The sequence below is a fragment of the Scyliorhinus canicula genome, chromosome 18 (assembly GCF_902713615.1).
Source record: "Scyliorhinus canicula chromosome 18, sScyCan1.1, whole genome shotgun sequence".
Classification (NCBI taxonomy): Eukaryota; Metazoa; Chordata; class Chondrichthyes; order Carcharhiniformes; family Scyliorhinidae; genus Scyliorhinus; species Scyliorhinus canicula.
The window spans coordinates 7,565,150-7,577,825 of record NC_052163.1 but is presented as its reverse complement, the minus strand read 5'-3'; the positions used below and the strand labels follow the sequence as shown (position 1 = coordinate 7,577,825).

General features: G+C 45.4%; 1 protein-coding gene across 1 annotated transcript; it reads left to right on the top strand.

The window, feature by feature from the left end:
* Position 1: 1 nt before the first annotated feature.
* Positions 2–8,863, top strand: LOC119953140 (myeloid-associated differentiation marker homolog). The gene is made up of 2 exons (XM_038777036.1): positions 2–971; positions 7,354–8,863. Exon 1 carries the CDS (start codon positions 26–28, stop codon positions 932–934), a length of 909 nt encoding a protein of 302 aa, XP_038632964.1. The 5' UTR covers positions 2–25; the 3' UTR covers positions 935–971; positions 7,354–8,863.
* The last annotated feature ends 3,813 nt before the right edge of the window (positions 8,864–12,676 follow it).

Here is a 12,676-nt window from a genome sequence, read left to right as displayed (position 1 = left end):
CGGCTGGACGTTAACCCGAGGAGCGATGCCGGTCAGATTCAGCGACCTGAGTAACCTGACCTCGCCAAAGGCGGTGCTGCGGCTGCTGGAGATGCTGTTCACCTGCGCGGCCTTCAGCCTGGCGGCGGCGGGCGGGGAGCTGCCCCCCAGCCGGCCCTTCGCCACCTTCGCCATGTTCACCTGGGGCTTCTCCATGGCCGCCACGCTGCTCATCTTCCTGGTGGAGTTCACCCAGTTCCACAGCCTCCTCGCCCTCTCCTGGAAGAACCTGCCCGTCACGCTGGCCGCCTTCGCCGCTCTCCTGAACCTGGCAGCCTCCGTCAGCTTCCCGCTGCTGGTGCTGAGCGCGGCCGGGCCGGCTCAGGCCTCCTCCTCCACCGCGCCGCCGCCGGCCCGCAGCGGCCTCCCATGCCCCTACCGGACCGCCGCCACCGTGGCCTCGTGCCTGGCCTTCCTGGCCTACTCGGCCGAGCTGCTGGCCGCCCGGGCCGAGGAGAGGAGCGGCTACATGGCCAGCGGGCCGGGCCTGCTGAAGGTTCTGGAAGTGGGCCTAGCCTGCGTCCTCTCCGTCACCCTGGCAACCGCCGCCCACCCACAATTCCCAGGCTTCCGGTGGTGCTTGGGCGCGCTCTGCGCCTGCGCGCTGCTCTCGCTGGCCGCCATTGCTCTGATGGTGGGCGAGTGCCGGGCTCGCTGCCCGCTGCCGCCGGGCCGCCTGCTGTTGGCATCCAGCGCCCTGGCCTCGCTGCTCCACCTGGCCGTGCTGCCCACCTGGGCCTTCGGCGTCGCTTCCGCCCACTGGCCGGCCGAGTGCTCGCGGCTGGACTGCCGGCGGAACCAGCTGCTGGCCTCCACCTCCCTGATCGCCCTCAACCTCCTGGCCTACCTGACTGACCTGGTCTGCACCGCCAGACTCAACTGCCGCAGGAGCTGACATCGCGGCCGGGCAGCAAGGCCAGAGCCCAGGCAGGGTAAGTCGCCTTTCCCCCTGTTCTTTCTCCTGTTGTATTGCTCTGCCGCAGTGACAAACATTGGTTTATGTTCCTGGCTAAATCGCTGGCTTTGAAGGCAGAGCAAGCCGGCCAGCAGCACGGTTCAATTCCCGTACCAGCTTCCCCAAACAGGTGCTGGAATGTGGCGACTAGGGGCCTTTCACAGTAACTTCTTTGAAGCCTACTTGTGACAATAAGCGATTTTCATTTCAATTTACCCGTTTGCCTGCAACAATCATTACACGGGCAGCACGGTAGCATTGTGGATAGCACAATCGCTTCACAGCTCCAGGGTCCCAGGTTCGATTCCGGCTTGGGTCACTGTTTGTGCGGAGTCTGCATATCCTCCCGTGTGTGCGTGGGTTTCCTCCGGGTGCTCCGGTTTTCTCCCACAGTCCAAAGATGTGCAGGTTAGGTGGATTGGCCATGATAAATTGCCCTTAGTGTCCAAAATTGTCCTTGGTGTTGGGTGGGGTTACTGGGTTATGGGAATAGGGTGGAGGTGTTGACCTTGGGTAGGGTGCTCTTTACAAGAGCCGGTGCAGACTCGATGGGCCGAATGGCCTCCTTCTGCACTGTAAATTCTATGAAAACTCCGCCTTCTCCTTTATCCATTCACATCAATGACAAAGCTCCAACTCCCTGGCTGAATCACAGCCGCAGCTACTATTATGCCCATGCTTGTTAATCAGTGTATTACAATATATTGTTACGTATTAGTCAAGGCACCATTTAATATCTTTATTAGTGTCACAAGTAGGCTTACATTAACACTGCAATGAAGTTACTGTGAAAAGCCCCTAGTCGCCGCATTCCAGCGCCTGTTCGGGTACACAGACGGCGAATTCAGAATGTCCAATTCACCTAACAAGCATGTCTTTCGGGACTTGTGGGAGGAAACTGGAGTGCCCGGAGGAAACCCACGCAGACAAGGGGAGAACATGCACAAACAATGACCCTAGCAGGGAATCGAACCTGGGACCCTGGCGCTGTGAAGCAACAGTGCTAATCACTGTGCTACCGTGCCACTCTCTGCTCCTGTTCTATTTATTATACTCCATTTTATAGCTTCTTTTATGAGTTGTTTACCCACAATTATTATGCTTATGACTGTTAAATAAAGCTATTAAATAAAACATTTATCGTGTTAAAGTAACGATGCACACATAATTTAAAAACAAATTGGCACAGAAGGAGGCTAATCATCCATCAAGTCCATGCTGGTTCTCTGTCGAGCAACCCAGAACCCACACAGACCCACAACTTTTCTTTATCTACCTTTTCTAAACCTGTCATAATCATGCATGCCTCTATCAAATCACTCCTCAGTCCTTTGCTTTAAGAAGTAAAATCCTAAATATCACCAATCTAATCTGGTATTCCCTTATTTGATGCCCAGATTAATTATGTATTAACAGAATTTCTACACATGCATTTATTATATAACAACATATATTACCTGTACATCATTTTATAATATAAACATGTATAACGTACCCACAAAATGTTATAAGTTTTCAATTGTTATGCACCAGACATGTTATATACCTGTGTTTGAAGGTGTGGATCAGCTGTTGAGGCCATGAAGGCATTTCAACCCAAGGATGAGAACTTTATATTGTACAATGATACAGCAAAAAAAATGATGTTATTTTGGCTATTGTGCCTGTGCTGGCTGTTTGGTAGAGCTATTCAATTAGTCCAATTTCTTCCCTCTTTCCTGACAGCCTGAACATTATCTCCTCTTATGTATTTATTGAATGCTCCTTAGAAATGTTTCTACTTCCAACACCCTTTCCTGCAATGCACTCCAGATCATAGCTTGGTTTGTTTAAAAAAGGTGTTTTCCTGTTGCCTCATTTTTGTTTGCCTGAATTCTGTGTCCTCTGGTTACCGATACGTCTGCCACTGTAAAACGTTTCTCCTCATTTACGCTATCAAAACCCTTCACGATTTTGAACAACCCTACCAAATCGCGTCTTAAAGTTCTCTGTTCTAAAGAGAACAACTGCAGCTTCTTCAGTCTGTCCACATGCTTGAGTCTCTCATCCCTGGTACCGATCTGGTAAATCTCTTCTGCACATTCTCTAAAGCCTTGACATCCTTCCTGTGTCCAGAATTGAACAAAATATTCCAATTGATGCCTAACCAATGTTTTATGAAGGTTTAGCATAATTTCTTACATTTGTAAACTTTGCCTCTATTGATAAAGTCAAATATTCTATGTGCCTTTTCTTCAAATTTAGAGTACCCAATTTATTTTTTCCAATTAAGGGGCAATTTTTGGTCAGTCCGCCTGCCTTGCACATCTTTGGGTTGTGGGGACGAAACCAACGCAAACATGGGGAGAATGTGCAAACTCCACACGGACAGTGACCCAGAGCCGGGATCGAACCTGGGACGTCGGCTCCATTAGGCAGCTGTGCTAACCACTAGGCCACCGTGCTGCCCTCGCTGTAGTCTGTTATAATCCTCCACATTGTTTACTACATTTCCCGAGTTCCCTGTCATCAGCAGACTTTGGAAGTATTCCCTGGGTGCCAGGATATTTAATGTGCTTCAACAAGTATAGTTCTAATACCGATCCATAAGGAACATAGCTCTCTGTCTGCAAAACAATTGTTCAGCATTATAGTCTATTTCCTGTCCCATAACCAGTTTCTTTTCCATGCTGCCACTGTCTCTTTAATCCCGTGAGTTTTATTTTTGCTAACATGTTTATTGTGTGATACTTTGTCAAATACCTTTTTGAAAGTTCATTTATGCAACATCAACCTCGCTACCCTCTCTTTACTTCTTCAGATAACTCAGTCAAGCTTGCCAAACACAACCTGCCTTTAGCAAATACACACTGACTTTTTAATTAGCTTATATTTTTCCAAATGGCAGTAATTTTATCATAGATTGGTATCTTTAAACATTTGCCCATAATTGGCATTAGGTTTATCCCTCAATTTTCAAACCTCTGTCACCACCCGTATGTTGAAGATTGTAGACCAAACCTGTAGCATTTTCACCATTTTACATCCCTCAATAATCTAGGATGCATCCCTTCTGGACTGGGTGACTTTTCTACTTTCTGCTATCCTTTTAAGTATTGTACCTCTTTATAAATGTTTATCCCATCCTAATATCAGTTCCTCCTTTACTGTTACATATTTCCTCTTTCTTATGAAACCAGATGCTAAGTACTCATTTATCACCATAACCCTGTCCTCTGCAAAAATATCCTTTCCATGACCCGAGTCAGTCCTTTCTTCACTTGATTACTCTTACTATTTGTACGTTTCCAAAATACTTTTTGGTTCCCATTTATGTCAGCTCTAACCTTTTCTCATGCATCGATTATTACTATGATCAATGTTCTCCGCATATTCCACTTTGTTCCCCAGAACTAGATCTAGCACTGCATCTTTCCTCATTGTGCTGGGAACACATTTGATTAAGAAAGCTCTCTTGTGCGCATTTCTGGAATTCTTCCCGTGACCGTTACTAAAGGCTACTATCCCAGCACTTGATGTAGGTGTAATTGAAGTCCCCATTATCACTGCTCTGCAGTTCTTGCATCTTTAGAAAAGTTAACTGAAAATTTGCTCCTCGATTTCCTTCCCACTGTTTAGTGGCTTATACTATACACTCATTACAGACCCATAGTCATTATACACCTCCAGTTAGTACTGACCTCTGAGTCGAACACACCTGTAAGCAGTTCTGGGTACCACATCTTGGGAAGGATATATTGCCCTTTGAAGAGGGTAACATTGATTTACCAGATTGAAACAAGGATAACCAAAAAAAAATACAGAATCTAAGGTTGTATTTCCTGGGATTTAGAAGGACAATTTGCTCAAAGATATTAAGGGAAACAGATAGGGTAGATAGAAAAAGCATTTTCTGCTGGTAGGGGGGTCTGGGGTGGGGGACATGTTTTAAAAATTAGAGGCAAGTCTTTCAGTTATGAGATTGGGAAATACTTCTACACACATTAAATTGCACAATTAGAACTGTCTTCTGCAAACAGCAAATGAATGCTAGGTCAGTTGCTAATTTTTAATTCAGGGTGGCACGGTGGTGCTGTGGTTAGCACTGCTTCATGGCGCCGAGGACCCGGGTTGGATCCCGGCCAAAGGTCAATGTCTGTGTGGAGTTTGCACATTTTCCCCAAGTCTGCATGGGTCTCACCCTCACAAACCCAAAACTGTGTACGGTAGGTGAATTGGCCAGACTAAATTGTATCTTAATTGAGAAAAAGATAATTAGGTACTTAAAAAATTTTTTAAAAGGAAAAAAATGTTTAATTCTGAACTTGATTTTTGTTAAGACAAGTTATTGAGGGATATGGGATGAAAGCAGTTGGGTCGGAGAACTTATTGAATCATGGAACAGTCTCAAGGAGCTAAATGACCTCCACCTGTTTTGACGTTCCTCAGCGGTACCTAGCTGTTTGAAGTTCTTTTGTGTGATTGGAACCAATATTCCCTCAATTCTTCATTGTAAAGGCTGTTTGTTACACTTTCAACAACACCACCTCCCACACTGACCAACACATGTTTTTTTTTTCTGACCAACATATGTTGAAGCCCATACAATTCCCCAACCTGACCATTACATTGATGTCAAAATCCCTCACCAGCAGAGCAGTTATCACAATAACTGGACATTTGCTTTGGTAACCAGAGTCCAGCAACCCCACTTGAAAACACCTTCTTTTCACTGAGCATCACACAATAAATTATGGCCTTCCTGTCGTGTCCTCCTTTTTCCACCTGCCTTTTCTCCCTCTTTTCCCTCTTCCTTATATCATCTCGTTATCTTCATTTTCCTCCCTCCACTTTGTCCCCCTCACCCCCATCCATTGCTCCCTTACCCCTTCTCACTGCTCTCCTCTATGTGAGCTTCCTGAGGGTCAGGTTTGCTGTAAAGTTGTCAAATGTAGGCATTACCCATCAGCGTGAAACTGGGAAAGAGCAGGAATAGCCGTGTCACGTATGTAAACCAAGGTCAGCCTTAACCACATTGAAATGCTGAGAGAAAGGGAGGACTGTTATCTCAGCCAAAAGCTAGGATACTTAGTGCTTATCGGGATCATTCATAATAATAATCTTTTATTGTCACAGGTATGAAGTTTCTGTGAAAAGCCCCTAGTCGCCACATTCCGGCACCTGTTTGGGTTAGTTGGTGCGGGAATTGAACCCGCGCTGCTGGCCTTGTTCTGTATCACAAACCAGTTGTCTAGCCCACTGAGCTAAACCAGCCCATAAAAGCAGCTTTGTCTCCAGTGTGAAAACATGCCCTTGGTGCTTCTAAAACGCCATCTGATAACTGTCTTAATCAAAACAGGTGGTCAGTTGATCGAAACCTGAGCAAACAGGGACACTGTGGTTGTGGTGTTTCTTTAATTGGGATAATGTGGTTTTAGAACATAGAACATACAGTGCAGAATGAGGCCATTTGGCCATCGAGTCTGCACCGACCCACTTAAGCCCTCACTTCCTCCCTATCCCCGTAACCCAACAACCCCGCCTAATCTTTTTGGTCGCGAAGGGAAATTTATCATGATCAATCCACCTAACCTGCACATCTTTGGGCCGGAGCACCCGGAGGAAACCCACGCACACACGGGGAGAATGTGCAGACTCCACACAGACAGTGACCCAGCAGGGAATCGAACCTGGAACCCTGGCGCTGTGAAGCCACAGTGCTATCCACTTGTGCTACCGTGCTGCCTCAATTTAGGTGGTTAGTAATTGTTTTAACGAGGTTCAATCATTTTTGAATAATTAGGGTACAAGAAAGACCTTTTTAAAAAAAAAAAAACCGGCTCATTTGAGAGACTTAAATCTCACTTATATATAAATAAAATCAGGGCAGCACGGTGTCGCAGTGGGCTAGCCCTGCTGCCTCATGGCACCGAGGTCCCAGGTTCGATCCCAGCTCTGGGTCACTGTCCGTGTGGAGTTTACACATTCTCCCTTTGTTTGCATGGGTTTCGCCCCACAACGCAAGGATGTGCAGGCTAGGTGGATTGGCCATGCTAAATTGCCCCTTAATTGGAAAAAGTGAATTGGTACTCTAAATTAAAATAAATAAATAAATAAAATCATGCCCTTTAATGGAGTCCAAACAGACTCAAAGTTATTTTATTGCACAACCTTTCCATCTGCTTCCATTTCACTTACCTCCCACTCTAACTCTGACTGACCTGAAGTGACTGACCTCTTGGCTTCACTCTCTGTATGCAATGACACAAAATGTCACGTTGTGTATTTGCCTTAGACTGCCCTTGTGTCCCAGGGCATGGATAGAGAACTATGTTAAAGAGGGGCAGTCCTGTCTGACGTTTTCCTTCATGTGTTTTTAGGTGCTTCCTCTGATGACATTGCCTACTTGTCAAATGGTTCGATGGATGATCCTGGAATGCAGGTGGTGTCCCTGATCGTGTAAATGTGGGAACTCTGATCCAGACGGTCTCCAGCATTCTCTGCCGCTGAATACTGAGATTCAGGCAGTACTGTGGTTTCTCAAGTGAAGAGTTGATGACTGGTTTGAAAGCGGATGAGTTACCTGTGTGGAACCCAAAAGATGACAGACTCTGAGGAAGATGCTTATGTAGCGAGCGCTACAGAAATCTTTGAACTCTATTTTGTTTAAACTGTATCAGTTGTGGTGCAAGAAGTAGCTGTCACAGTAGCTGTGTTAAACGATTGTGGTCTCCAGATCAAATCTCCCTGTTTGGATGGTGTGATTAACTGTGATTTATCAGAATTGACCGAGTCAATAGGCAGGGACTGCACCTCCTCACACTGATCAAGATGAGTGCTGGTCATGGGCAGCACGGTGGCACAGTGGGTTAGCCCTGTAGCCTCACGGCGCCGGGTCCCAGGTTCGATCCCAGCTCTGGGTCACTGTCTGTGTGGAGTTTGCACATTCTCCCCATGTTTGCGTGGGTTTCGCCCCCACAACCCAAAGATGTGCAGGATAGGTGGATTGGCAATGCTAAATTGTCCCTTAATTGGAAAAAAATAATTGGGTACTCTAAATTTATTTTTAAAAAGATTGAGTGCTGGTCTCTGTCTCCACTGGATGTCATATCTTAACTTCTGGAACACCTTATTATTCCAGTAATATATTTTATGTATTTCTTTTGCCAAAGCTGTAAACTATGAACTTTTAAAAACATGTTACATATCCTTGTCTCTATTTGGTCTTTCTTATTTTAAAGTAAATTATTATATTTGCCACCCACGGTCAATACTTGTTCAGAACAAATGGTCATTTCTGTGCAGTGGAACGTTCCCTCCTTTACTGCTTACATGGGCAAATGTTTATTAAAACAGATACAGTAATTTAATCAGCTGTAAAACAAGCCACTTGTCTAAGCGATCAGCCTCTGACTTACCTGATTTGACTGTACTCTCATCAGTGATGAAACAGGGTGTTGTGGATTAGCACCTTCAGAAACATGTCAGCCACCAATCACAACTAATTTCCAAAGACATGATGACCCAAGTATTGAAAGCATAGAATTAAACTCAAGATTATGATAGATCTGACTTCAGAGGAGATACTAAGAGAGTCTGTTTATTGTTATGACACCCTTGGCTAGGGCGTGGTCAGTTTCAGCCACCCCTTGACCTGCATTGGCAACACAATTGAATTAACCATAATTGACCTCTCTATGCCTCTTCTCTACTGAATAGTACAACACTCCATATGCTTCACTAAATGTCTCTGTATTTTCATTGTGTATTGTATTTATCCTATGTTTTTCATGTATGGAACGATCTGCCTGGACTGTACGCAGAACAATACTTTTCACGGTACCTAGGTACACGTGACAATAAATCTAACCAATAATTCTTAGAAAACTACCCAAAGTCTTTGGTTGCCCAATAATTACAGTACAGTCACCAGGTTTGTAAATTTAAACACAATTTTTATTTATAACAAGAACTGGAATGAAATATGCAGCAAATACAAATGGTTAACTATTATCCAATTCCTAATCCCTCCTCACTTTAATTTGCCCCACTCTATATAAATACATATATACACACACAAGACAGACAAACACAGAGGAGAAGAGGGTTAAAAAATAATAATGAAAGGGAAAAAGTCTTTGTTTCAGATGGTTGTTTCACTGTCCTTTAAACCAGGCTTTCAGGTCGAGATTTCTTCTTTCTCGTCTGTAATGGTTTCCACTGTAGATTCATTCAAATGAAATGAAAATTGCTTATTGTTACGAGTAGGCTTCAATGAGGTTCCTGTGAAAAGCCCCTAGTCGCCACATTCCGGCACCTGTTCGGGGAGGCTGGTACGGGAATTGAACCGTGCTGCTGGTCTGCTTTAAAAGCCAGTGATTTAGCCCAGTGTGCTAAACTAGCCCCAGCATTTCTCTGCAGATCTCTGCAGTTTCAGAAATACAACAGCTCAAAGCATTTCTGGAGAAAGCATGAGGGAGAGAGAACAGGTCCTTTTCTCGGCGTGTCAGTGACAACTCTGCTTTCCTGAGGTCTCTGGAAATCATTCCACTCAGGCAGGATCCGAGCACCGCTTGTTACCAGGCAGAATATGACCTGTGGGCCATTTGGCCAACCAATCGAACCGAGTCCCACCCCATATCTTGGGTGCCACAAAGTCCGAGTTCTGTTTGAACACTAGTACCATATTTATTCTATGTTGCAACTTGTTGAATCCCTCATTCTCTCTGCTGCTTGACGTAAAGATACATGCCCATTAAGCATCCATGGAACAAAAATGATTGCTGCAAAAATAAAGGAATGGGAAATAAGGGAATAAACAGGAAGGACAACACAATATTCTGGAGACGACAGTGTAGCGCTTACGTTACTGGATTAGTCATTCCGAGGACCCGAGTCAAAAATCCCACAAAGATAGTTGCAGTGTTTAAATTTGATTTTTTAAAAAATATTAACATGGAAATAATAAAGAACCATAAAGCTGTCAAATTGTTGTAAATACCCAGACAATTCACTCATGTCCTTAAGGGAAGGAATTATACATCGTTGCCTGTATGTGACTGTAGTGACCACACCACAGTGCTAATCTCTGGAGTGACTTGATGAGACACTCAGTCATATTACAAGCATTGTGGGAGCACCCTCGTTACACAGACTAGTATCGTATGTCCTATGTTTGTTTCATGCATGGAGCAATCTGCTTGGACTGTGTACAGAGCAAGACTTTTCACTGTAACTCTGTACGCATCATGACAAATCTAAATCTAAAAGAAAATCCAGTTCAAGTTGCAAGGGCAACACTGTCTTCTGAAGGGCAATAAATGCCAGCCTTGCCGGCAACACCCACGTCCCAAGAATTAATTAACTCTACAAATATCCTGCAATTGGGAAAACTCTGCACTGATCCTTCCGTCGCCCTGCCTTCCAGGCACCCTGCTATTCTTCGCACGAAGCAAAGGGAAGCAGCAGAGTCAAAAGCATTGGTTACAGTAAATGAAGTATTGGAATTTGGGGATTCTTTTTCTCCTGAATTTGGGTCTAAAGTCAGGTTGCATACCAGCTCAAAAAAAGAATATAAAACGTTTGTGTTGAAAACTCGATTTAAAGAGTTGGAGAAAAAACGCAAAGCCCACTGTTTGATGTGAGAAGTGGTGCACTGAATCAGTGAGGGGGTGTACAATGGAGCGTGTCGTGTGTTGTACGTCATCTGGTTAAACCACTGATTGGAGACAACCTGGAAGCAGGCACATTTCTTTTAATGGTATCGGTGTGGCTCCATGGTAGCACTCATGTCTTTGAATCTGAAGGTCATGGGGTTTACAGTCCAATCCAGACTGATAGCTCACAATGCTGTACTGAGGACATGCTGCCCGTTGGAGGTGTTAGGGTGAATATATTAAACTGTGGTCCACCAAGATCTCCCACACAATATTTCAGGAGAATAAAAAAAATAATTCACCCTTTTAAAATCTTCAATAATTAAAATCTGAAGCAGTGAGACTCAATATTTGTAAAGGTAAAATTTTGAGTGGCAGAGAGTTTGCTTGGTAATACTTAAGACTTACCATGCCATATCCAGTTTAAGGTAGTTCACAGAGCACAGGTGACGGTGGCTAGGACGAGCAGGCTCTTTGAGGGGGTGGAGGACAGGTGTTGGCGGTGCGTGGGGAGACCCGGGAAACATGATCACATGTTTTGGGCATGTCTGAAACTGAAGGGGTTCTGGCAGGGGTTCACGGATGTAATGCCCGCAGTCCTGAGGGTGAAGGTGGTCCCGAGTCCAGAAGTGGCGATATTTGGTGTGTCGGAAGACCCGGGAGTCCAGGGGACGGGAGAGGCCGATGTTCTGGCCTTTGCCTCCCTGGTAGACCGGAGACGGATTTTGCTGGAGTGGAGGGACTCGGTGCCACCAAAACCTGGGGGGGGGGGGGGGGGGGGGGGGGGGTGTTGTGGGTGAGCAACCTGGCGGAGTTTCTAAGGTTTCATTTAAGAGGGTCGGTGGTTGGGTTTGTCCAGAAGTGGAAGCCGTTCATCAACTTCTTCAACGGGAATTGAGGTGTCAGCAGGGAGAGGGGGTGGCTAAAATGGGAAGGCAAGGTGGAAGGAGGCGGAGGCAATGGCTGGGGTGTTGGTTATTTATTATTTTTTTTGTTTAAAAATTCAGTTACACTTGAATGCATCAGCCCTCTTTTTCTTAGGGGGCAACTAGTGCAACTTCATCCCTTTGGTGTAGTTGGATGCAGGTTGTCAGTGAGGTAACGGTGTAGTGAGGGCCGTGCAGGAGCAGGGCATGTTAAACAGTAATTTCCTGATTTCCTCGGTTTAGTTTTAATTCATTTACGTATTGTTCCTGTCTAAATTATAAATTTCGTGTACCCAATTAATTTTTTTTTCCAATTAGGGGGCAATTTAGCACAACCAATCCACCTACCCTGAACATCTTTGGGTTGTGGGGGTGAGACCTATGCAGACACGGGGTGAATATGCAAACTCCACACGGACAGTGACCCAGGCCGGAATCGAACCCGGGTCCTCAGCGGCGCCGTGCCACCCTGCTGGCAAGGTTTTATTGCCCATGTCAAATTGCTGTTGCGAAGGTGATGAGCTGCCTTCTGGACAACTGAATGGCTGCAGAGGGCAGTTAAAAGTCGGCCACATTGCTGTCGGGCTGGAGTCACACACAGGCACGGATGGCAGATGAACCAGATTGTTTATTTTACAATAATCTGGTAGGTCCGTAAGCACCATTTCTGATACCAGCTTTTAAATTCCAAATGTACAAAATTCCACAATCGTCATGATTGCATTCAACCTGAGGCAGCACAATGGTGCAGTGGTTAGCACTGCTGCCTCGTGGCACCGAGGACCCGGGTTCCATCCTGGCCCCGGGTCACTGTCTGCGTGGAGTTTGCATATTCTCCCCATGTCCGCGTGAGTCTCACCCCCATAACCCACAGATGTGCAGGGTAGGTGGATTGGCCATGCTAAATTGCCCCTAATTTGGAAATAAAAGTAAAACCAAAATGATTGCATTCAACCTGATCATTTTGGATCATTAGTCCAGGCCCTGAGATTGCTAGTCGAGTAACATAAGCAAAATGCTATCATTCTACATTTAACTGAGTGTGTGCGAACGCTGAAAGCGCTGTTCGATTTGCCCTTTAATAACAGTGAGCATCGATGGCCTCATCAGTATTCCTGCTG